The sequence below is a fragment of the Physeter macrocephalus genome, chromosome 4 (assembly GCF_002837175.3).
Source record: "Physeter macrocephalus isolate SW-GA chromosome 4, ASM283717v5, whole genome shotgun sequence".
In the NCBI taxonomy this organism is placed as follows: Eukaryota; Metazoa; Chordata; class Mammalia; order Artiodactyla; family Physeteridae; genus Physeter; species Physeter macrocephalus.
Window position 1 is genome coordinate 29,897,485 of NC_041217.1, and position 27,179 is coordinate 29,924,663.

Sequence of the window (27,179 nt, forward strand, 5' to 3'; positions counted from 1 at the left end):
TGTATACATGTCAATCCCAATCGCCCAATTCAGCACACCACCATCCCCACCCCCACCGCAGTTTTCCCCCCTTGGTGTCCATACGTTTGTTCTCTATTTCTGTGTCTCAACTTCTGCCCTGCAAACCGGTTCATCTGTACCATTTTTCTAGGTTCCACATACATGCGTTAATATACGATATTTGTTTTTCTTTTTCTGACTTACTTCACTCTGTATGACAGTCTCTAGATCCATCCACGTCTCAACAAATGACTCAAATTCGTTCCTTTTTATGGCTGAGTAATATTTCATTGTCTATATTTACCACAACTTCTTTATCCATTCGTCTGTTGATGGGCATTTAGGTTGCTTCCATGACCTGGCTATTGTAAATAGTGCTGCAATGAACATTGGGGTGCATGTGTCTTTTTGAATTATGGTTTTCTCTGGGTATATGCCCAGTAGTGGTTGGTTTCCTTTGCTGTACAAAAGCTTTGAAGTTTCATTAGGTCCTGTTTGTTTATTTTTGTTTTTATTTCCATTACTCTAGGAGGTGGATCCAAAAAGATCTTGCTGTGATTTATGTCAAAGAGTGTTCTTCCTATGTTTTCCTCTAAGAGTTTTATAGTGTCCGGTCTTACATTTAGGTCTTGAACCCATTTTGAGTTTATTTTTGTGTATGGTATTAGGGAGTGTTCTAATTTCATTCTTTTACATGTAGCTGTCCAGTTTTCCCACCACCACTTATGGAGGAGACTGTGTTACCATTTTAAAGCCATTAATTTATTCGTGTTGAACCTTATATATAGTAGAGTCTTTAATAGGTGTATATCCAATTGATCTTTCTTTTTCTTTCCAATTTTTTTTGTGTGTGCGTGTACTAGTTTATATACTTCTCATCTATTCTCTAACAGACTTTACTAGATTTTAAAAAGGCTGGGTCATGGTGTCTTAACCTTTTATAACTATTCCATCTTTTGAGAAACATGAACAATTTATACCTTTTCAGTAATTTGTATTAGAAAAATTTTGTTTTACTCAAAAAGAAAATTGTAATATTGAGTATGCTTTTTGAAGCTATACATTTATCTGCCTTTCTACTATCCAGGTGGATTTGCAGTTCACGGTTGAATATGTATATAATTGAAACATACGTTATTAGCTTGTTAAGGGAATATGTTTATTTTTATAGGAGAAAAGCATAGCTCCTGTGTATAACTAACTTCTTTTAGTTTTAATGGCCCGTATATCAGGTTTGGTGGACTGATTATAATCTTTTTTCTATTCCTAGTATGATAGATACCTGGAATTTCCAGATTTAGCATCTGTCCTTCATGTAGTTCACAAATAACCCATCCACTAATAATGTATAGTTTTGCTGAGACATGAATTTGAATTTTACGTGCAGCAATTGGATTGAGAGTTTTGTTTTGGGAAGTATGTAAAACCTGGGCCACCCAATTAGTCTAGCAGTCTCATCTCTGTGGCTTTGTTTTTGCTACTTGACTTTGTGTGTGTGTGATAACTCTCATGGTATTAAACACTACTTCACTTTCTGAGTAACAGTATGTGTTACAACTGAACTGTGAATTTTAGGATTTTCTGGGACATGGGGATATATCTACCAATAATGCCAAAGATCTACCTTATCACACACATTAGTTAAATATTCCTTTCCATTACAAATGCTTCATAAAAAGGATATCAAATGACTGCTCTAGTATTCTATTAAGTGAATTAGTATTTTGAAATTTTTGCTGACGTCCAATCAGTAAAATTAATTACTTCTAATAGCAGTTGTTTATACATTAAATTTGATATATTAGAAGTTAATGTTATCATCTAATCTTACATTTTTACAAAATGAAAGAATATTTTCACTGATAATTGAGTGGCCTTTGAGCTTGTGGGAAGAGAGAATAGGCAGTGTAGTTTGGTGGAAAGAGCAAAGACTGAAGTTCTTGGGTTCTGTGTCTACTCTAACACTACTGGAGTGACTTCAGGCAAATAATTTAGTCTGTCTAAGCATCCACTGTCTTATGTGAAAAACAGGGATTATAGTAGCTATTTTTCGAGCCTGTGAGATGAAAGAAGATGATGTTTTTAAAGTCCCTAATACAGGTTGGTAGGGCAAGCCCTCATCAAGTAGTAGTTACTATTAAGTTGGAGGTACTGAAGGAAGAGAATTACTTAATGATGGTTGTATTTAAACTTTATTAACTTTAAGTTTTGTGGAATGTAGCCTTATATTTCAAAAATGAACCAAGTGTAAGTATACATTTTTTGAACTGTAGTAAGAGGATAATTATTCCAGCAACATGTTAGTAGATCTTAAGATATCAAGATAAAAATATATATTGCAAGTATAATAATACGAACATGTAAATTTTGAAGTTGAGTATATATACACCCAATTGTTAGATCTTAATTTTAATCCTCATTTTACTTATCTTTCTTTTTTTTTTTTTTTAAAGGAAGAAATAACTGTCTTTATTCTCAGGTGACATGATTGTGTACACACAAAATCCAAAAGAATCTTGAAAAATAAAACTACTAGAACTAATAAGTGAATTTACCAAGGTCCCAGAATACAAGGTCAATATACATAACTCAATTATATTTCTCTATAGTACGAAAGAACTGGAAAAATTTTAAAAATTAAATACCATTTATAATAGCATTCAAATAACCATAAAATACTTAGAGATAAATCTAACAAAATATATATAAGATCTATGTACTGAAAACTACAAAACACTGCCAAGACAAATTAGAAAAGACCTAATAATTGGAGAAAGATGCCATGCTCATGGATTGGAAGACTCAATGTTATTAAGATGTCAGCTTTTTCCAAATTGATCTATAGATTCAACATAATGCAGATCAAAATCCCAGCAGGACATTTTTTTAAAATTCCCTATTCATCATTTTATTGGAAGTCCTTGGTAGTGCAATAAGGAAACAAAATATATACAGATAGGGAAGGAAAAAATAAAACTTCTCAGGTAACATGATTGTCTATCTAGAAAAGTCACAAAAATTATACAAAAAACTCTTTAATAAGTGACCTAGCAAGGTCACAGCATACAAGGTAATATACAAAAGTCAGTGTTTTCCTATATACGGAAATGAACTGTTGGAATTTGCAATGAAAAAATAACATACAATACAATAGGACCCCGAAAATAAAACACTTATGTATAAATCTAATAAATATACATAGAAAGTGTATATGGAAAACTATAAAACTCTGATGTAAGAAATCAAAGATCTAAATGAATGGATAGATATTTCTTGTTCATGGATTGAAAGACTCAATATAGTTAAAATGTCAGTTCTTTCCTACTTGATCTATAGATTCAATGAAATTCCTATCAAAATCTCAGCAAGTTATTTAATGGATATCAACTAACTGATTCTAAAGTTTGTATGAAGGGGCACAAGACCTAGAATAGCTAACACAATATTATTATTTTTTTTGAATTTTTGAATTTTATTTATTTTTTTATACAGCAGATTCTTATTAGTTATCTATTTTGTACATATTAATGTGTATATGTCAATCCTAATCTCTCAATTCATCCCACCACCACCACCACCCCTCCACCACCACTTTCCCCCCTTGTTGTCCATACGTTTGTTCTCTACATCTGTGTCTCAATTTCTGCCCTGCAAACCGGTTCATCTACCATTTTTCTAGGTTCCACATATATGCGTTAATATACGATATTTGTTTTGCTTATGCTTCTTATATACTAGTAAAATCTTGTAGGTTTGTAACATGGTAAAATCTAGAATGCATGCCATGAAATTAACCTGAACTAGAATATTTTTTGCATGCATAAGGAAGTCTGCAAAGGGCATATTAACATTACATTCTTAATCTTTAAAGTAAACATAGTCTTTTAATTCTGGCTATCCAGATGAAAGAACTTAATACTTCAGGTGACAGTAAAAAAATAAATAAATAAAGAACTCCAGTCAGTCCTTTTACTTATTCTGGTCTTCCCCTTTTCTTTCCCTTAAGAAGTATTCCAGACTTTCTTCATTATTCTCTATCAGCCTGCATTCAGTCTTGCCCAACTTACTCTCAGTAGATGACATACTACTGAGGTCATCAACTATGAAATCTCTTACCTTCTTCCATCCCTACATCCACATCCATCCATACTGCCTGTCCTCTCAGAACATTTATATTCCTCTTTGCCTGTAGTCATGGTTCCACTCTCTGGATTGCGCTTCTCATCCCTTAATGCACATGTCTGTTTATCTTTTAAGAGTCAGCTCAGATATTGCCTGTTCTACAAAATTTTCTATAATATTCCAGTATGAGTTAGGATTCTATACTTAACCAGCAAAATCTCAATTCTTATCATATTGGCTTAACTCAAAATTTTTTTCTCTGTTTTGAACTTATTTAAATAATTTTGAACTAAATACTCTGCTATGGGAATATGCCTAAAGGATTCTTTTTTTGAGTACTTTTTTTTTTTTTTTTTTTTGTGGTATGCGGGCCTCCCTCTGTTGCGGGCCTCCCTCTGTTGTGGCCTCTCCCGTTGTGGAGCACAGGCTCCGGACGCGCAGGCTCAGCAGCCATGGCTCACGGGCCCAGCCGCTCCGCGGCATGTGGGATCCTCCCAGACCGGGGCGCGAACCCGGTTCCCCTGCATCGGCAGGCGGACGCGCAACCACTGCGCCACCAGGGAAGCCCTTGAGTACTTTTTAAGATGTATTTTTTTTTTTAAAGCTTTCCTCTCCCATTTTAAACCTCAGACCAGCTAGAAAACTTGGTCTTATTTAGATAATAAATGTTTAATTTAACTTTAACTTGAAAATTGTAAGCGCTTTTTTTTAATGAGTAATATAAGAATTGCAACCAATTCTTTAACATTTGATTTTATAAGCAAGCATATTTGTCTCTTTTTCAGGCAAACCTAGAATTAATGCAGTTTGAAATTGTTTTAAAAGTTTGCATGCCAGTTACACTTAGGAGGCCACCTTTGAAAGTTTTGAACTTAACCTGTTTTAAGAAACTATGGCCCAAAATAAAATACTATATTCCTAATATCAATGTGTGGACAGTTTACATGCTGTAAGACAAATTGCAGTAATATAATTTTACAGCTAGGAGGCAGTCTGGTCAAAGAGTAAAATTCTCACAGTTCTCATATGAATACAATATATTAAGCAGAATCTGGCAGGAACACATATTTAAGTCATGGCATTTCCTATGACACTTAAGGCATTCTTCATTGTCATCTGTTTGCAGTTATATAAAGCTACCACTTGCTTCTTGACAAGGAAAGGTAGGTTACTGTTAAAGTGAGCCCTGGTTTTCTACTTGGTCTGTACATTGGTAGCTTTTTAAATCATATCCATTGCTGAAAAAAGTCATTCTTTACACAAAATCTCTATCTTTGTTGATACTTCATCAGAGTCATGGTTTTGAGCCAAACAATAATTATGTGTTTATGTTAGAAATTGAGCGAAATGTGTGTGTTGAAAGAAGAGTGAAATATTCATTATTTACTTAGGTCCAGATTATTTTTTCTAAAAATGATTTAAGGCTATTTACAAAAAGGCATTACAAGTTAAGAAGGTAAAGTAGGTATTAATAATGAGAATGAGGCAAAGGGAAAATGAAAAAGAAAGCAAGATGGAGTTGGTGGTGAGATTAGTACAGAAAATGTGTATCTTAATGTCCTACACATGCTTGATTGGGGGGCTACATCATGTAAGATGAAGTCAGTGGTGAGATTAGTACAGAAATGAACGCTATCACGACCTATACACTTGATGTAGGTGAGCCACTAATTTGGCTCTATAAGCTTGCACGAAAAAGGGAAAAATTGTTTAGAAAATTCAGTACTTGTAAGGTTAAAACAAACAAGAAAAACAACTTCTGAGACAAAATTATCTCCTAGGTATTCCTTCATAGGACAGTGGATAATATAAGAATGTATAATCAACAATGTCTTCACGTTGAAGGCAGTGGTGAGTTTATATTTCATGGGAGTATCATTTATGTCCCTTGCAGAGGCCTTAGGTATTGAGTTAAAGAATTCAGTAAGCAATTTTGTGTGAGATCAATTAGAAAATGAAAAGACCTTTTAAGGTTTTATTTCTTTTGGCATATGCTTTCATATACTTATACAATATTTATCACTGATACCAGTGAGAGACCTGTCTAAATAGTGATACTGTTTCTTCTCCTTTTAGATTCTGAAAAAGAGTTCCACATCCTCCCTCACCGAGTTTTTGTCCCCATTCCGGGATCCACTGTAATGTTATGTGATTATAAATTTGGTGATGAGTCAGCTGAAGAAATTAGAGACCATTTTATAGAGATGTTAGATCATATAATTCAAACAGAAGATTTGGAAATTGCAGAGGAAATAAACACAGGTAATTATATGAGGTTATTTAAAAACCAGATTAGACTATAGCTGAGGTTACCTATGGGACATCTAGTTTAAGTGTCATGTCTTTAGTTTTCCTTAAAGCTAGTTCTCTTTGATACTTTTGAGGCATTTAAAAATGTGTCTATTTTTCTACACAGTATATAAACATGCAGTGTTTTCCTGGAAAATTGTACCAAAATTTAAGATACTTTAGATTTTTCCAAGCCTAACAAGTAGATCTTCATAAAACAAGTTCAGTCTTAAACAGGTAGAAATATATAGCTTTAAGGGATTTCTTTTATTATAAGAGAAGTTTTCTCAAAATCTGTTATTTTAATTATTTGGTTAAGCATCAGGTTACAGAAGTTTTTTTAAACACTTTATTAAACATCTCCATACTATTTGCTGTTATTTTCCTATCCCCTTCATATAATTGGGATACTAAGCTAAAACGGGCAGTTCCAAAAATTAGATCAAGATTATTTTTACAGAGCATAGGTTTGCCATACTATGCAATTGTGTAACACATATTTTTCCCCTAACCACTACTTTCATATTTCATCTTACATTTTAAATGGTTTTTTTTGTTTTGCTTTGCTTTGCTTTGTTTTTGTTTCTAGTGAGAGTAGGATATGAAAATGTGTCTATAAATAAATGTGTATGACAGTCTTCCTGAAACATTTAAAAAATATGTGGTAAAAGTGGTTATTTGCAAGTATCCATAAATATTGAGTATCTAGCCATTTATCAGTCTTGAAATTTCTGATATCATAGTAGAAAGTCTTTAGGTTACTTCTGAATATAAATGTTTATGAAATTTGAATATAACCATTTCTAAGTCCTTTTTCTAATTCTAATTTCTTAGTTATTCTTCTATTGCTTAACTAATTCCCATTCCCCACAAGAGTAGAATGATTGAGTCCTGTTGTTTCTATGGTGAATCAAGTAAGTATTTGGTTGGTGAATTTCAAATCTGTCAGTAAAGCCTCAGGTTAGTTGGAGATCACCAGGCTTGTTTTTTCAACAACTCCAAGTTCATATTAATCATGTGGAATAGTAAGTTTGTTTTAAAGGGAAAAAAAAAAACCCTCTAAATTGCTCAGTAAAAGATATTAAAGCTGCAGCTATGTTTCAGTCCCCTGAAAACTAATATTTTTAAAGGTATAGCTATAGCATATTCTCTAAGTGATAGATTTTGGAGTAGACTGGTAGAAATGTTTGCTACTTTGTGAAATATGTTTTTCCAGATTAGCGACTATGCTATTTCTGCCAACTAAACTTAGAGTCATGAGGGCAGAGATTTTTGTTTGCTTTTGTTTACTTCTGTCACTAGTGCCTAACAGTAGTTCTTGACCAACTCTGTTGTTGATAACTTGAATTAGTTTTACGTGGGATCATTAGAGTTGACCTGGTTCATCCTCTTTCATATAATACTGAAGTCTGTGGGTATTTAGACTTTTTTCTTCCTTATTCTGAATTCCAGTCTGCCTTCCTGAAACCTCTACTTTTTCAGTAATCTGGAGCAATTAAACATGAGTACAGTTGACACTTGAACAGTACAGGAGCTAGGGGCATTGACTTCCATGTGGTCGAAAATTCATGTATAATTTTGCAGTTGGCCCTCCATATCCGCAGTTCTACATCCACAGATTCAGCCAACCATGGATTGTGTAGTACTGTAGTATGTATTTATTGAAAAAAATCCAAGTATAAGTAGACCTGTGCATTTCAAACCCATGTTGTTCAAGTGTCAACTGTACTGCTGCTTTATTGAGGCCTTGCTTTAAGTTTAAATTGAGGGCAGTTGTCATGTTCTAAATATTTCAAAGCCAAATACTCCCATATACCTTTAACTGTTCTCATTGTTACAGTTTCTAGACCTCATTTTTCCTTACCACCTTGTTTACCTTCCTTTAGATTAGAAATTTTTAACCTGTGGTGTCCAAAATTTTTGGGTCATGGTTGGCTATCAGGAGATCCCTAAACCGCTTGAACATAATTGTATAATGTTTTTCTGGGGGAAAGATCTATAGCTTTCAAAGGGTTGGTGACCTAAGAAGGATTAAAAACTGCTTTTTAAAATATCAGTATAGTCTGGCTCGCCTTTCTTGAAATATGTTACCCTGAATTGAACCTAATATTCTAATAAGATTAGCTATTGTTTTTATAGAACCTGCTATATGCCGGGCACCGTTTTAAGAGCCTTACAAATGCTAAATCATTTAGTCCTTATAAGAACCCTATAATGATTATTATACTATTGTTAGCTTAGTTTTCCCAATAAGAGAATTGAGGGTCAGAAAGGTCAAGTAATTTTTTCAGGGTTACATAGCTAATAAATGGTGGAGCTGGAATTTAAACTTAGGCAGTTTGGTTTTAGAGTCTGCTTTTTTTCCAACAGTTTTGATTTACTGCCTTTCTGTGACACTTAACCAGGACAGACTATAAGGTTATTACTTTCCATGATCTAGGTACTTATTTTAACCTAGCCCTCTTAATTTCATCATTTAAAACAATTTTTTTAACTTAAATAAATGATGTTACATCATCCTCATTTAATTTCATCTTATGTCAGTGTAATTTCTCACTTGTTGACTAGAAGCTTGGATCTGTTACCATATATAGTTTTCATATTCTTTTGAATTATTTGTCACACTTTTAGTGCATAGTACATTGCTGAATTAAGTATGACTAAGGGAAGCACTGTATGCAAAACTTGCCCCATTCACAACTTACTTTAAAAATCAGATATAAAAGAATAGGAAGAGAGAGATTTCATTTAGATTTTTTTAAGACTACCATCTGTCTGAAATATTTTTATCTTGTTTAATTTTATGTCATATTTTAAACATAAGCATTTATAGACTAGTTTGTATTTTATTCAGTACTTTATAAGTTATACTTTAAAAATAGTTATAGTTATTAATCTCAATTAATAACAGAGATTAATATCCATTGTTTAAATTGCTGAGACAGATTAAAATAAAAATCCAAATAGCTTTCACCACTGTAATACATTCTTAAGGAGGCAACTATGGCAGCCTTGCTTGACAGCCTCCCCCAAATAAAACTAAAACCTAATAAATTAAAACCCGTATGAAACAATTTTATATTGCATTTCAGCAAACATTATTGATTTTTCCATAAGGTTCACAAGGAAAGGGACTTTTCCTTTCTTGCTCACTGCTGTCATTTCTAGCACTTTCCTAAGAACCTAGCCTTAACACATTGTAGGTACTCAGTAAATATTTGTTGACTGAACAAATTATTGATTTTATCAGTCCTAGGGTTTGGGGACCAAAATTCAATAAGATACTGATCCTGTCTTCAAGGAGCTAAATAGAATTTTTTTTTAACCTGGGTAGATACTTTTATGTGCTCAGACTAGGTGAGTTCCTCCATTATACTTAATCATAGTTTTTTGCTGCTTTTTTGCATTAGTTTCCATTCTTGTAATTATTGAATTCATCAGTTGCATGTTTAATATTGATCTTTCATATTAGACTGCAAGTTTCTCGAGGGTATTTATTTCTCTATCTGAGTTCCATGCCTAAAACATGATAGGTATTCATGAATATTTGTTCCTAACTGACTGACATATACTGAATTGGTCATTTTTAGGAAACTATAGCACAGCTTTTTTTAATACTTATTTTATGCTTGAAAAATTGTAAGCTTATGCCTAGCGAGATATAAGATTTTTAAGGTTTGTGTAGTGCACTACACTGAACATGATGAAGATTTTAAAAGGATATAATGGTCATAGCTCTATGGCTCAATAGTTCAGAACGTTTTAAGGGATATAGAACATTAAAAACATATGACAACATGTAACACTAATTGTTGCCCCATAAATATTAATTCTAGTTTATAGCATTTAGTATGTCTATTTGTTAGATGTTTATTAAGCATTTGCTCTGTTCAAGGTAGAGTTATAGATGACAAATCAATGGCCAGATTCCTTTCCTCAAGAAGCCTATAATCTGACTTGGAAGATAGAATTGTATGCATTATTAATTATTGCAGAGCATGTAGTAAGGTCCAAAGAGTAGCTAAGAACTCAAGAACATCAAGATTAATGATCATAATTTTAGGGTCTCTAGTGATTTGGCTAATAATTCAATCAGAAAAAATATTTTGATGGTAGGTTAGCAATAACCTGTAATCTATAGTAAGAAAGGTTCGACATTAGTATTTTCAAATTTTAGTAAATTCTTTCCATTTTTTCTTTCTTTATTATTACTATTATATTTCACTTTAACTAGAGTTTATTTCCATAATAGGGGAATGAACAGAGAATTATCAGAACGTTTAGTACAGGCATTATCCCCGTAAGTGATTCAGAGAAAGCTTCTCAGAGCAGGTAACATTTGAGTTCATTTTCAAGGATGAATACAGTAAAAGTAACTCTAAGCTGTTTAGGAATTGAACATTGACCTCAGATTTATTGTGGCCAAGAATAAGACTTGTCCAGAATTATATTATTTTTGCTTCATCAAGTATTTGTTGAATTAGAAGGAATGATATAGTTATTTAGTAGCAAAATAACACATTCCAAATTATGGGATAGGGTAAAAACATAAACATTTTAATAGAAAAATTAAGTGCTTTTACATATACATTCTGTTGCTTTAGAATTATGTTCACTTTTGCATTTATTCTTTCATTTATTAATTTATTCAAAAATATTAGATGCATAATTTTACCAAGATGTTTTAGCTGCGTCCAGGTCTTCCACTTACAGCTGGGTAACCTTGAACAAGTCCTCTCTGAACCCCAAATTCTTTTGGTGTTGGTACTAGAATTTAGTAAAAATGTTAGGGAAAATACTTTCTAAACAGAAAGAGATACATAAATGTAAGGTGATATTTACTAGAATTATTATAAAACTTTTAAATAATGGACCTTCTGAATTATAATGAAAAACATTAAAGTATAAGAGTAATGCTACGTAGTGTGCATAGCTTTTCCTAATTATTTGAAATTAGGGTTTCCAGGTAAAATAAACCATGAAAAGTGGAGTTCAAATGTTCAAATTCAAACTTGAAATTAATTACTGTACATTTAGGATTGTTAAACTTGTTATAAGTATCTAGCTTTATTTTCCAAGTATTTGATGTTATTATTTGCTTGATTATTTAATTATTTCTGTTCTGTAATGTAGTTGCTATGTTTAAAATACGTATTTTGCCAAGTAAGTATTTTAAAATAACATACTTTAAAATGACTTAAGGAATAAAGAACAATTTGTTTGTCAAAATGACTCACTTAAGGTGAGGGATAACTATGGCTTTAAAATTTCTTAAATGTATTAGTCATCTCCTGGTAGATATTAACTTAATAATTCAGATGTACTTTATCCACAGTATCAGCAAATTTGGAGACACACCTTTCAAATCTGGTGAAACCCATCTTTGCTAATTCTGTCTTGGTATCAGAGGTGAAATTAATTTTCATTGCTTGGTTAAACATTGATAATTTAATTATAAAGGAAAAAAGTAATGCTGAAGATGTATTTTAATGGCTAAATCATTGACTAGTGAAACCTCATTAACTTAGGATTTAGGGATCTGGAAGATGACACCTATCTAAGGAGTTCAAGTGCTAACATTTCATTTTAAGCTTCTAAATAGTCCTACCTATCAGCAGCTTGGAATGAAATTGAATATATATACAACTTAGCGTGCATTCATCATGGCCCTTGTCTTCTCCTTTGTTGACAGTTGCTTAAGAAAGGTTGCTTTCTAACATGAATAATTTGAAATTTGTCTGCAGTTAAAATTACCTGGTTTTGGGCTTCCCTGGTGGCTTAGTGGTTGAGAGCCTGCCTGCCGATGCAGGGGACATGGGTTCGTGTCCCGGTCCAGGAAGATCCCACATTCCGGGAGCGGCTAGGCCCATGAGCCATGGCCGCTGAGCCTGCGTGTCCGGAGCCTGTGCTCCGCAACGGAAGAGGCCACAACAGTGAGAGGCGTGCATACCGCAAAAAATGGCCGCTGAGCCTGTGCGTCCGGAGCCTGTGCTCCGCAAAGGGAGAGGCCACAACAGTGAGAGGCGTGCATACCGCAAAAAAAAAAAAAAAAAAAAAAAAAAAAAAAAAATTACCTGGTTTTAAGGAATGGTTAAGATCTAATTTCCTATTGAATCACATGTTATTTGCATTTAAAGTTCAGATGACGTTAAGGTATTGGTAAAAATGACGGTATTTGAGATTTGAATTAAGTTCTACATGGCCCCACCAAAAACAGACACAAACAAATTGTTGTGGTAAGGATTTATTCATCCTTGAAAAATGCTCTGCTTCAGTAAAATTGTCTCAGCTTTGTATCAAATGAATATGATTTTGAATGACAGATTTTAAAATGGAAATAGCAGAGCAATGGAATGTCTTTTTTAAATAGAAGTAAATTGTTTATACAGAGGACTTGACCTCTTAGAGCATGCTCTTCTTCACAAATAACAAATCAGTATTAAATGTGTGAGTAATATGTCATGACAAATAAAACCATTTTTGTGCTCTTTAGCTATAGGTACTCAAGTAAAAAAGTAAAAAATTTTCTGTAGCAAATAGGTATAATTCATGCTTCATCCATTATTTTTTTAAAAAATATTTATTTATTTATTTAATTTTGGCTGTATTGGGTCTTTGTTGCTGTGCGCAGGCTTTCTCTAGTTGTGGCGAGTGGGGCTACTCTTTGTTGCGGTGCGCGGGCTTCTCATTGCGGTGGCTTCTCTTGTTGCGGAGCACGGGCTCTAGGCCTGTGGGCTTCAGTAGTTCTGGCACGCTGGCTCAGTAGTTGTGGCACACGGGCTCAGTAGTTGTGGCACGCGGGCTCAGTAGCTGTGGCGCACGGGCTTAGCTGCTCCGCGGCATGTGGGATCTTCCCGGACCAGGGCTCGAACCTGTGTCCCCTGCGTTGGCAGGCAGATTCTTAACCACTGTGCCACCAGGGAAGCCCCATCCATTATTTTTGTTTTTATCTGAGATAAAGATTTTAGTGGCCCAAAGGAAAAGCTTTTTAGCAGTGATATTTGCTAAAAGAAAAAGCCAAAGTTCTGTGTGTGTGTGAGTGTATGTTTTTAAAATGAATAAAATTGTACTCTCCATTCAACTTTTAGACATATGGATGAAGTTAGGGGAAATTTTAAGCTGCTGGGCCAATGTAGTCTAGAAGTAAAGTGTTATGGCCCCCAAGAAAACTGGATGCTGTAGAAATATGGAAGACTGAATAATTCTGGAGACAGTTCATGAGAATTTGTTGGCCTTTTTGACTAGTTTGATATGAGAGTAGAACAAAAGAGAAAAACGTTTTGTGTTTGTTTTTAAAGTACTTTAGTCATATGCTCAAAGAGGGAAAAAAAGAACAGTTTTGCCTTGATTCTAATGAAGTGACTACTAAGGATTATTTCTCAAAATGACAGACTTTTCTTCATGGGAAATTGATGAGAAGCAGGCAAATTTTTTTTCATCCATTTCGGTACCACAGATAATTATTTCAGTTAAGTTATGTGTCATCCTTGTGAGCACATCTGCATGTGCCAGTATGTTGGGATACAAAGATGTCTATAAAAGATATTTTAAATCCAAGCAATAAGCTATTTTACTTTGAGTTTAAACAGTAGTATTTACTGTGTCACTCTGGGGTTCTCTTCTGTTCTTTGTAAATAAAGGGATCAACATGAAGTTCAGTTGACCCTTGAACAACATGGGGGTTAGGGGCACTGACCCTCGCACAGTCGAAAATCCACATGCAGCTTCAGTTGGCTCTCCATATGGGCAGTTCCCTATCCATGGATTCAACCAACCATGGATCATATAGTATGTATTTAGTGAAAAAAAATTTGCGTATAAGTAAGTGGATCCACGCAGTTCAAACCCATGTTGTTTAAGGATCAACTGCAGTTGTTTTCAAACATAGTTCCCTTGAGTTCTATAGAACAGCACTCTGCTGTCACCTCTTAGGGGAAGGAGGGAGTATGGCTCCAGGAGTCCTTCATCCCTGCTTCAACCAGAGTAATTTTGCTTTCATCTATTTTACATACTGGGATTTTCTTTCAGATTTTCTAGCACTAGTTAAAAAAAAGGAAAACCATTGGTCTGTGTGATCCCTAAGGATGTTTTCAGTTCAGACACTTTTAGTCAGTGTTAAATAAATTAAGCTTGGCTAACCTACACAAATTATTGTCACCTTAATGAAGTAGAAAGAGAACTTGTATTTGAATCCTCATTCTGTTGCCTATGACCCTCAAATACGCACTTAATGTCCCAGGTTTTATTTTCCAACTATAAATGAGATAATGTACTTACTTTGCTTAACACTGAATTGTTTTAAGGTCAAACTTACGGTCCCAATTTGCTTATGTAATTCAGGTTAGATCAAGAGTCAGCAAACTTTTTCTGTATAGGGCTAAATAGTAAATATTTTAGGCTTTGCAGACCATGTAAGGTCTGGCCCATGGGCTGCACTTTGGCCCATGGCTACAGTTTGCTGATCCCTAACTTTTATTATTACTGATTACTTAAAATTATTAATTGCCAAAACCATCAATAAGAATATTGTAAATTAATCCCAATTAAGAGCAAAATTTACCCTGTTCTATCTAGTTTGATTTTTGGTTTCATTTATCTCCACTACCATATAGTAATCAGATTATAATTTGTGGGAGTCATTCAGAACGGGCTGTGTGGCTCCTTGGTTTTGATCAGTTATAAAAGTACATAAAGTATTTTTTTTTAAGATAGAAGCTGAGGTCATTGAATTGAATCGTTCTTTTCTTTTTTTAAAATTTTATTTATTTTTGGCTACGTTGGGTCTTCGTTGCTGGGCGCAGGCTTTCTCTAGTTGTGGAGAGTGGGGGCTACTCTTCGTTGTGGTGCGCGGGCTTCTCATTACGGTGGCTTCTCTTGTAGCAGAGCACGAACTCTAGCTGCGCTTGCCTCAGTAGTTGTGGCATGTGGTCTCAGTAGTTGTGGCTCGCGGGCTCTAGAGTGCAGGCTCAGTAGTTGTGGCACACAGGGCTAGTTGCTAGTTCCTGGCCCGGGGCTCGAACCCGTGTCCTCTGCATTGTCAGGCGGATTCTTAACCACTGTGCCACCAGGGAAGTCCCCATAAAGTATTTTTAAAAGTACATCAGTTAGATATATAGTCCATGAAATTTAATTCGCCTGCATTTGATAAAGAGCAAGTTTAAAAAGTGAAGTTAAAAAAAATATAAAAGTCAAGTTGAAGGAAAATGGAGCTCACTGTATGTTTTTTATAATGTTCTTTAAAACTCATTTTTAAGTGGTAATTATTCTCATTTTATTTAGGATTTATTTTTATTATTCTCTTGCAGCCTGTGTAAGTTCCTCTATGAATACTGAAGCTTCATTGGACAACACAGATGATGAACCACCAAAACAGCCAATTAAAACTATAATAGTGTTGAAAATTCAGCAAAACATAGGTATTATATTTTTTCTATAACATTGAAAAGATGGTATTTTGGATTTGAGTTTTCTTGTTACTTTAAAATTATTTTCATTTCATTTCTTAAAAGAGCTAGATTAAGCTAGTATTTATTGAGTATTATGGAAAGTGGTACGCCCTGAGAGATAGAAAGATTTATGAATAAAGCATTGTCTCAAGTGACCTAAAAGATGACACTTCCTATTAAATGTTTTGGTGTTTTTAGAAGAAACACATGTTGAGTTTTGGGAATCAATTAGTATAGTAGGGCCAGTGTTGTCCAAACTGGTGTTCCCAGGATTGCTGTTGTGGAAGATTTTGATAGGTGCTCTATGAAAAAAGTCAAATTCAAGTCTGGAAATTCTAATGCATTTTAGTATTTTAAAGGCTCCAAGAAGTGTGGCAGTCACTTTAACATTTTTCAGACTTATTGATCAAAGAACATGTAGACTGTTGTTTAGCTGAATGCCAATTTGAGAAATGCTTTATAAGCATTAAGATATTTGAATGACTGAGAGAAGCCAGAAACTTTGGTTATTTTTCATGTCACTTACTCATAAGTTAAGTTAATTACCTAAATTCTTTGTACCTAAGTGTGTGTGTGTGTGTAGGGGGGGTATATGTGTGTGTGTGTGTGTATGTCTGCACTACTATGGTCAGTTTTGTTTTTGTTGTTGTTTTTTAACTTAAAATACTCAGGAAAAAAAATTAAAAGTTACCAACCCAAGCTTAATAATTCTTAGATTTTAGTTTCTGTAGTTTTCAATAGCTATATAAATGACTTTGCATGGTAATTATTGAGGACTCCTGCCCATTGGAGATGTCTTTTTGGTTTAAGCTAAGTGGCATGAGACAGCTGAAATGTCAATATAAATATTTATAGAAGCCTTTTTAAGTATGTATTAGTTTGTCTCTTAGATGTGTGTGAGTGCACTCGTGTATAAGAAAGATACTTTTTTATTTTAAGGTGTTAACAAAGGTGGTGAAGTATATGATTACCAGTCCAACTTAGTAAAATATAATTTTCAACCTATTGCTATATTTTCCTCTAAGACTTTGCTGGCTTTTCATGCCTGTATTTGTGTGTGTGTAAGTATATGTATTTGTGTGTGTGTGTTGTTATTGTTGTTTAGGCCCATCAGTTACCAGCATTTCAAAGCCTAGGATCACTTAAGCCTTTCTTTTGCTCATTCCATTTCCATTTGTTTTGTGTTTGTTTTACTTTTAGGTGTGATTGCAGCATTTGCAGTTGCAGCCCTTGCTGCGGGTATCTCCTTTCATTACTTCAGTGATTAGGGTGAGGCACAAAGAGCTTCCTGATCATCCAGAGAACACTGACCAACAATTATGAATAATAATGATACAAACAATCCATCTGCGTGTAAGACAATAGTAGTCAGATCTGCTGCCATAATGCCTATTAGGTGTGTTTCTGACTAAAATGAAATCACCAGCTGCCTTGTTTAGCCCTGCTTATAGGTGGCTCAGGCTTCCAAGAATAAAGTTATGAATCTAGATGGAAGTTGCATGTAACAAATCGTTATTATCTGTTTTTTAAAATGTTCAAAATGATGGTTTATTTTCATAGATTTTAGTCCTGTTGACCTGAACCATATATTGATCAGGACATTAGAAATTTGAATTGTCAGGGTTGACTGAATATCTTAGTAGCAGAACAATAGGATAAATTTCTACAAAGTGGGGCAAAAACTTATTGGATAAGTTCATAGTTTAGGACCTTTCTATACTCAGTTCCAAAGTACTGATTGAGTTCCAGTTGAGGGGTAGGAAACCTCTCCAGACCTCTTGAATCAGCAAGGATTGTCATAAATCATGAGCTTTCTCTGGTTAGTATATCATAACCTAATAAATAAGACTTTTGCTTCCAGTAATACATTAGGTACTGCAAAACATCTAGATCCTGAATAAAATCTCCTTTTGAATACATTAATAGGCTCAAAGAAAGTAGGGGAAATCTCCAAGAACTACACCTCTATTTTTTCTCCCTGACAAAATGAACACATTTTGATCTGGAAATTGTGAAAACTATATTAAGCATAAGGTTGACAGTGGTTGCCTGGGTGACAAATACCAATTGCAGCACTGCCATATGCAGTTTTCCTTAGACCAGAAACAAGGAGATAAATCTGAATCTGAGATGTCCCATCCAGGACAGTTGAAGTGGGCCTCAGTTTGTAATACCCTATAGTTCCTGGCAGAAACAAGATATAGGCCCCAGATTCCCATAGGTTAAGATAAGCAATATTATTCATGGCTGGAGATCACCAGGTGCAAGTTGAAACTAGCTAGCTTGAGAAAGAACCTGTAGATACAAACTTTGGACTCAATTTTCCAAGGTCTTATCATCAACATACATGAAGGATGGAACCACAGACAGATCTGAAAAAGAAACAAGTGGAACTGCTTGATGAGAAATATGTTACTTGCAATTAAAAAAAAGAAACCCTTAGACATGTTGAATATCATATAGACTCAGCTGAAGAGACAATACATAAACTGGAAGCTAGATATAAAGAAATTATCCAGTGTGCAGTAAGGAGAAACAAGGTGCTAGAAAATATAAATATTAAGGAAAAGATAAGAGATATAGAAGGAAGAATTATGAATACTAGAAGTACCAGCAGAAGAGAATAGAGAGGATGGAGGAATGGCAATATTTGAAGAGATAACAGAATTTTCAACATTTGTTGGAAAAACACGAATTCATAAGTTCAGGAAGCACAATGTATCCCAAGCATATATAGATAAAATCCAAGCCTAAAACCCAGAGTAGTATAACTGTGAGATACCAAACAGAGGATTCTTAAAGCAATCAAAGGGGGAAAAAGATTATCAGTGAAGGCAAGACAGATACTTCAGAAAGCTTCTCAATAGCAACAATGTACTCCAAAGGTGGTAGAATAGTGCCTTCAAAATTCTAAGAAAAACAAATTATCAGCTTGGAATTTGTATGAAGCAAAACTGAAATAAAGACATATTCAATTGAAAAACAGATTTTACCATCAGTGGAACTTCTTTAAAGAAATTGCAAAAGGATTATCTTCAAGAAGGAAAATGATTCCAAAAGGATGATCTGAAATTGAAGAGCTAGTAAGCAAATAAATGAAAAACATGTAAATCAAAAGTGTTGTTTGTATAAAACAATCGTAATGAAAGAAGTGTTTATAAGAAGCAAGATTGTAACTAAATAAAACTAAATAAACATTTTATGCAACATTAATGTGGACTTTTAAAATAGGATATAATTGAAAAACTGGACAGTAGCTTATAAGATGGGGGGGTGATTAGAATTAAAGTGTTCTGAAGTGTTTTATTATTCAGAAAATGGGTTAAGGTACTGTTTAACTTTGAAATTATGTTAAATATGTGTAGTAAAATTTCAAGCGTAACTGCTAAATAATAGATACGGGATGAATCATTCCAAAGAAAAAAGTTAGAAATATGGAATAAGAAGACAATGCCTCAGTACAAAAAAAAAGGGAAAGAAATTAGGGGTGGGGGAAGTACAAAATTAGTAAGATAAATAGTAACAAGTCAAATAATTAAAATATGAATAGGCTAAACCCAGTTAAAAACATTGATTCAGTTTTTTAAAAATCAGCTATAGACTGATATGGGATTTTTTAAAGGATGAAAAAAATGCACTAGGTAAATAGCAAAAGAAAACTTATGTAGCTTTGGTGCTATCAAACTCAAAATTAGACTTTATGATAGTATTGTTAAAGATGGAGAAGGCCACTAAATAATGGTAAAAGGATCAATTTATTAGGAATATATATAACTTTAGATTTGTATATGCTTTATAAAATGGCCTCAAAATGTATAAACTCTAGGGCTGAACCAACAAATTGAACAGCAGTGGGTGATTTTAACAGCTCTCAATTACTAATAAATCAACCAGACAAAAAAATGAATGAAAACACAGTTTTGAATAATGCAGTTAACAATGTTGATTCAATGAACATATTTAGAATAATCAACAGAATATTCTTAAGCATTGTGTATTAGCAAAAATTGACCATGTATTAGGCATGAAGTAACAATAAATTTCAAAAAATTAGTATTAAATGAATAATCAGAAATAACAAGTTAATTTTTTAAATCATGGTTTTACAAGTTTAAAAAAACTTCATAGATGAAAATAAAAAAACATACTTAGAACCTAATTATAAATACTACATTTGGAAAAATTGGGTGATGCAGCAGAAAGAGCGCCTAGAGGGAAATGGTTTTAAATGCTTAAATTAAAGGCTATGTGTATAACTTAGGAAAAGGACAACAGAATAAACAGTATAGAAGCAAGGAGACAGAGAAAAGGGAAGAAATCAATGAATTAGAAAACATAGAATCACAATGTCAAAGTTGTTTTCATGACAAAACAAATTGGCATATTTGAACAAGAAGAAAACAGGGCTAAAGTAAACAATATAAAGATTGAAAAAGGGGTCCTAACCCACAGCAGAGATGAAAATGATAAGAGACTACCAGGAACATCTTAATGTAGTTGAAAACAGACAAAATAGACCAAGGTCTAGAAAAGTGCCATTTCCTTAAACTGGCTGAAGAAGAAATACACAAGCTACATGGACTTAATAGTATTGAATAGAAAATACTTTTTAGGGCTTCCCTGGTGGCGCAGTGGTTGAGAGTCCGCCTGCCGATGCAGGGGACACGGGTTCGTGCCCCGGTCCGGGAAGATCCCACATGCCGCGGAGCGGCTGGGCCCGTGAGCCATGGCCGCCGCGCCTCCGCGGCGTACCGGAGAGGCCCGAGTACCGGAAAAAAAAAAAAAAAAAAAAAAAAAGAAAATACTTTTTAAATTTTTGATAAAGAACATCTAGCTCATGTTTACAGATGTTTTACTCTCTCAAGGACCATACTATTTCAACATATTATACAAACTCTTCCAAAGAATATATAATGAGGGAATACTCTTCAGCTCATTTTGTGAGGCCTGTATAACTTTTATTGATAATAGAACCAGACACATTTGGTAGGAGAAAAGAAAATTACAGACTAATAGCACTTATTAACACAGATCTGAAAGTCAAAAGCATTATTGATGAACTGAATTCAACATTATGTAAAAAAGGATAATGCATCATGGTGAAGTTGCATACATTAAAAATCAGGAACATGACAAGGTTACCAATTATCACTACTTCTATTCATCAGTGTCCTGTAAAAAAATGAGCAAAAGACAGAAACCAGGTATTTTAAGGGGATGTGACTTAAACACCCTCTTAAACACATGAAACACATGAAAAGATGTTTAATTTCAAGTGATCAACTAATTAAGACCACAATGAATAATATTTCATCTGACAGATTGAAAAATTAAGAGATATGCAATACCAATGAAGAAGATGTACATCAAGAAGATATCTAAAGGTGGGGTTGTAAACTAATAAACTTTGGAAAGCAATTTGGCATTATCTTGTAAGGTTAAGCATCCGTGTACTCTAAAACCTAACCATTCTACTTCTACATACATACCTTAGAGAAATTCTTGCATATGTGCACAAGAGTACGTGTGTGGGAATGTTCAAGGCAGCCCTGTTTGTAACCACCCAAATGTTCGCTGACGAGAATAAAAAATAAATTGTGGGTTTTGTCATTTTATTTGGCAGTGAGAATGACCTGAGAATAAAGTGATGATTAAATAAAGCAAGTCTTAGAAGCCTACATGCAGTTTTATAAAGCTTAAAAACAAGCAAATCTAAACTATATTATGTTGGAATACATATATTTGTGTAAACTTTTTTTTGTTTTTTTTTTTTAGGTAAAGGATCATGTAAAAATTCATGGTTACGATTTCAGAGTGAGAGTGATGGCAGGATAGGAAGGCAAGAAGGAACAAATGAAACAGTATTGGTGATGTTTTCTTGAGTTGAAATGAGTTTTTTTTTAATTGATGTATAGTTGATTTGCAGTGCTGTTTTAATTTCTGCTGTAAAGCAGAGTGACTCAGTTATACACATATATGCATTCTTTTTTTATATTCTTTTCCATTATGATTTATCCCAGGAGATTGGATATAGTTCCCTGTGCAATACAGTAGGACTTTGTTTATCCATTCTAAATATAATAGTTTGCATCTACTAACCCCAAACTCCTAGTCCATCCCTCTCTCTCCCCCACCCCTTGGCAACCACATCTGTTCTCTGTATCTGTGAGTCTGCTTCTGTTTTGTAGATAAGTTCATCTGTGCCATATTTTAGACTCCATATATAAATGATATCATGTGGTATTTGTCTTTCTGACTGACTTCACTTAGTATGATAATCTCTAGTTGCATCCATGTTGCTGCAAGTGGCATTATTTCATTCCTTTTTATGGCTGAGTATTATTCCATTGTATATATGTACCACATCTTCTTCATCCATTCATCTGTCGATGGACATTTAGGTTGTTTCCATGTCTTGGCTATTGTGACTAGTGCTGCTTTGAACATAGGGGTGCATCTATCTTTTTGAATTATTGTTTTGTCTAGGTATATGCCCAGGAGTGGGATTGCTGGATCATATGGTAACTCTGTTTTTAGCTTTCTGAGGAACTTCATACTGTTTTCCATAGTGGCTGCACCAACTTACATTCCCACCAACGTTGTAGGAGGGTTCCCTTTTCTCCACAGTCTCTCCAGCATTTGTTATTTGTAGAATTTTTAATGATGGCGATTCTAATCAGTGTGAGGTAGTACCTCATTGTAGTTTTGATGTGCATTTCTCTAATAGGGATGTTGAGCATCTTTTCATGTGCCTACTGGCCATCTGTATGTCTTCTTCGGAGAAATGACTATTAAGGTCTGCCCATTTTTTGATTGGGTTATTTGTTTTTTTGTTGAGTTGTATGAGCTGTTTGTATATTTTGGAGATTAAGCCCTTGTCGGTTGCATCATTTGCAAATATCTTCTCCCATTCTGTAGGTTGTCTTTTCATTTTTTTAATGGTTTCCTTTGTTCTGCAAAAGCTTGTAAGTTTGATTAGGTTCCATTTGTTTCTTTTTTGAAATGAGTTTCTTGATCATTTTATTTACTTCATGACATTTATGTATGTGTTATTTTGGTTGTCTGTTACTAAAAAACTACCCCCAAACTTAAGTGAAACAACAACCATTTCCTTTTTCTAATAATTCTGAGTTGACAGGAATCAGTTGGCTGATTCTGCTCTACATGGTGTTGTCTAGAGCTACAATTTTCTAGGAACCTGATTGGGCTTGAAACATCCAAGACAGCTCATTCACATGGTTGGCAGTTGATGCTGGCTGTTTGCTGGAAACTCAGCTATCACACCTCAGTTCTCTCCTTGTGTCTGGTGGTTCTTCTATCATGGTGGCTGGACTTCTTCCTGTCATGATGGCTGGGAACCAAGAAGTAGCATCCCAAGTGTGAGAGTTCCAAGAAGAGGAAAGTAGAGGCTGTGGGTTCTCTTGAAGCCCTGGCTTGGAAGTCTCAGAACATCATTTTCACTACATTGTATTGGTCAAACTAATCTACAGGACCAGCCTAGATCAAAGGGGACAGGGAAGAAGAACCTTTACCTCTCAATGGATATGCATATGCAAGAAGAAAAGGGCTTGATGGAAGCCATCTCTGGAAATTAGTTACCATAATATACCCCGGGTTATAGCAGTTCATGTTCCTGACATGTGGAAAATGCATTCACCATCTCCCCAGACACCTTAAAGTCTCATCTCGTGTCATCAGATTCAGGCTCAAGGCTCATAATTTTCTCATCTAAATTGGTTTCAGGTACACATAGGCAGCCTTTACTGCAGTTGCTCTCAATCTAAAGATGCATGAACTAAAGAACCAAGTTTTCTTCCCCATACTCATCCAGCATACAATGGCAAGACAGGTAATAGCCACTCTTGTTCAAAAAGAGGGAAAATTGGAGGTACAATGCAGTGAATGCTCCATAGCAATTCTGAACTCCAGTGGGACACATGTCTAATTTGTCATGATTCTACGAGCAGAGAATTTATGTCAGTTAGAACCTAATTCTTCTTGAGAGTGGTCCTCATCTCTTGGCTCTTCCATACAAGATTTTGGCTCTACTCTGAGTCATTTTCCATGAGAAATGGTGTATATTTGAAGCTGAGTAGCTTTCTCAACCTGCTTCCTATTGAAGCAGGTTAAGAAAGGTTCAAGGCCCAGAAGCATCTTTTTATTTTGAGCTGTCTCTCCCTTTTAGACTAAACTGATGTAATTCCTTTTAAAATATCATGTATTTACTATGAATCAAATTATCCATTCCATTAGACAAAAGGCACACCCACAAATGTTCAAGACGGACCTTTCTCTTTTTACTTTGAGCAGAGAGTCAAGGTGGTGAAGGACAATACCCTTAAAAATCTTAGATACCCATTGTCTAGCTAAGAGGAGTACAGTCTTTGCTCATAAGATTTTTTATAAGTCTTTTTGTGTAGCTAAGAGATCTATGAGGCACTGGCTTAAATATTTCTGAAGTTTTAAAGATAATTACAGCTGCACCCTTGATCCTAACTTACCCCGATGCTCTGTTTCACTAGCAATTCCCTAGATTTGATCTTTGCCCATAGGGCATTTCCTTCTTGAGAACCTTTTGCTGTCTGGAAAAGATGTTCTGGGTCCTTTATATTTTTTATAAATTTTTCTCCAAAACCCATCTGTTTCTGATTTAGTTCATCTCTCTCTTCTCATATTTGATCTTAGCCAGCTAGAAGAAGTCAGTTGGCATTTTCAGTATTCTGCCTGGAAATCTCCTCAGCCAGATCCACAAGTTTATTAGGTTACTTCTTCCTCTTAGCAAATTCCACAAGTTTATTCTACGTTTCGCATTACTGTAGGTGAAAGTGTTTCCTTTCACAACAGCAGTTGCCTTTTAATGACAATTTCCTCATTGTTATTCTACCACCACTGTTTCCTGAAGGTTGTACAGCCATCTCCTTCTCAGTTCCAAAGTTAAAGCTACATGTTTCGGTTTTGGCCCAATAGAATCCTATTTCTAGGTACCAATCAACCTCTATTGGTTATCTCTGGCTTCATAACAACCTCAAAACTTGTTGGCATTAAACTACCATGTTTTTGTGAGTAGACTGGCTAAGCTGAAAGGTTCTGCTCCACATGATGTTGGCCAGGGCTTCAATTACCTAAGAACTGTGACATCCAAAATACCTGATCCACATGGTTGGCAGTTTATCTGTTTCTCCTCCACATGACCTCTCCATAGGTCTTAGGCTTCTCACAGCATGGTGGTTGAATTCCAAAAAAAAAGAGCCCCAAAAATCAATGTTCAAAGAGGAAGTAGGGAGAAATTGTTAACTTCTTAAGGTCAGTGTTCAAAAGTCCTGGAATGTCATTTCTCTGTATTCTATTGGTCAGAGCAAACAGGACCAGCCTAGTTTCTATGGGAGGGGAAAAAGCACATTTCTCAGGGGAGGAGTAGCACATGCATACAGAGAGGGAAAGAGTTGATGGCATTAATCACTGAAGACTAACTACTCATATATATACTTTAGTATATGTCAAACTTTAAAAATGATCAAGGGGCTTCGCTGGCGGTGCAGTGGTTGAGAATCCGCCTGCCAATGCAGGGGACACGGATTTGATCCCTGATCCGGGAAGATCCCACATGCCATGGAGCAACTAAACCCACGCACCACAACTACAGAGCCTGCATGCCGCAACTACTGGAGCCCACGTGCCTAGAACCCATGCTCCACAACAAGAGAAGCCACCTCAATGAGAAGCCCGCGCACGGCAACAAAGAGTAGCTCCCGCTCACCGCGACTAGAGAAAGACCACGCGCAGCAATGAAGACCCAACTCAGCCAAAAATAAATACATACAAATAAATTTATTTTTAATAAATAAGTAAAATAGTAAAAATGATCAAAAATGCAGGAGAAACGGGACACTATTAAAGAAGTTCCCAGAGAAATAATGACTATTACCTAAAAGCATAATCCAAATATTATATTACCATAGTCTGCCTTTTACTAAAATGCCTCTGTTTTCTTTCTGTTGTGACATTTCTGTGAAAATATAAAATATCTTTCCCTTTTACTTATTCCTATAATGCTCAAATGCCAACTGGTTCAAAACCATATTACCATAATTGTTGGGGAGCATCAAGCTCTATTAAAAGGTTTGTTATGTTTGTTGACTATTAGCTAAAGGATTTGTCTAAATATAAATTAGCCAAAATATCTAGTAAATTTTTCTTGATTTCTAATTTTAACCTAATAAGTGATTATATTGGGAATATCAAATATGGTATTAAATATTCACTAAAGGTAGTCAGTGAGCTCTCATATAATTCATAACCTCTTAAAAGGTAAATTAATATTTTAATGGGTTTTGATTAATTGATTAAAGACAGGAGAAAAAAGTGGAGTTAGAAATGACAGTTATTTTTCTTGGCTTTTGCCATTACTAAAGTGTTTTCACATACATTACCTCATTGGATTTTTACAACACTCTTCTCTTGTAAGCAGAGCAAGAATTTGTTGAATGGATCCAAATTTGATAGATACAATCGAAGTACACATTGATTTTTTTTTAAACACCTTTATTGGAGTATATTGCTTTACAATGTTGTGTTAGTTGCTGCTGTATAACAAAGTGAATAAGCTATATGTATACATATATCCCCATATCCCCTCCCTCTTGCATCTCTCTTGCACCCTCCCATTCCCCTCTAGGTGGTCACAAAGCACCGAGCTGATCTCCCTGTGCTATGCGGCTGCTTCCCACTAGCTATTTTACATTTGGTAGTGTATATATGTCCATGCCACTCTCTCACTTCATCCCAGCTTACCCTTCCCCCTCCCCGTGTCCTCAAGTCCATTTTTTATGCCTGCATCTTTGCTCCTGTCCTGCCCCTAGGTTCATCAGAACCTTTTTTTTTCAGATTCCATATATATGTGTTAGCATACTGTATTTGTTTTTGTTTTTCTGACTTACTTCACTCTGTATGACAGACTCTAGGTCCATCCACCTCACTACAAATAACTCAATTTCGTTTCTGTTTATGACTGAGAAATAGTCCATTGTATATATGTGCCACATCTTCTTTATCCATTCATCTGTTGATGGACACCTAGGTTGCTTCCATGTCCTGGCTATTGTAAATAGTGCTGCAATGAACATTGTGGTACATGACTGTTTTTTGAATTATGGTTTTCTCAGGGTATATGCCCAGTGGTGGGGTTGCTGGGTCATATGGTAGTTCTATTTTTAGTTTTTTAAGGAACCTTCATACTGTTCTCCATAGTGGCTGTATCAATTTACATCCCACCAACAGTGCAAGAGGGTTCCTTTTTCTCCACACCCTCTCTAGCATTTATTG

At 34.8% G+C, this 27,179-nt stretch overlaps 1 protein-coding gene across 2 annotated transcripts in view; it reads left to right on the forward strand.

Moving 5' to 3' along the window:
• ODR4 (odr-4 GPCR localization factor homolog) overlaps positions 1–27,179 on the forward strand; it is a 63,865-nt gene that overhangs the window by 20,782 nt on the left and 15,904 nt on the right. The window contains exons 12-14 of one of the 2 annotated variants that reach the window (XR_008617044.1): positions 6,197–6,384; positions 15,717–15,827; positions 17,058–17,253. Coding sequence is in view for 1 of the 2 variants with exons in the window: in XM_055084071.1 (XP_054940046.1) it covers positions 6,197–6,384; positions 15,717–15,827; positions 17,058–17,125 (367 nt within the window). In the remaining variant the exon portion in view is untranslated. Of the gene's footprint in view, positions 1–6,196; positions 6,385–15,716; positions 15,828–17,057; positions 19,022–27,179 lie in introns of those variants that run through there. The other variant, XM_055084071.1, reaches the window with a different exon arrangement.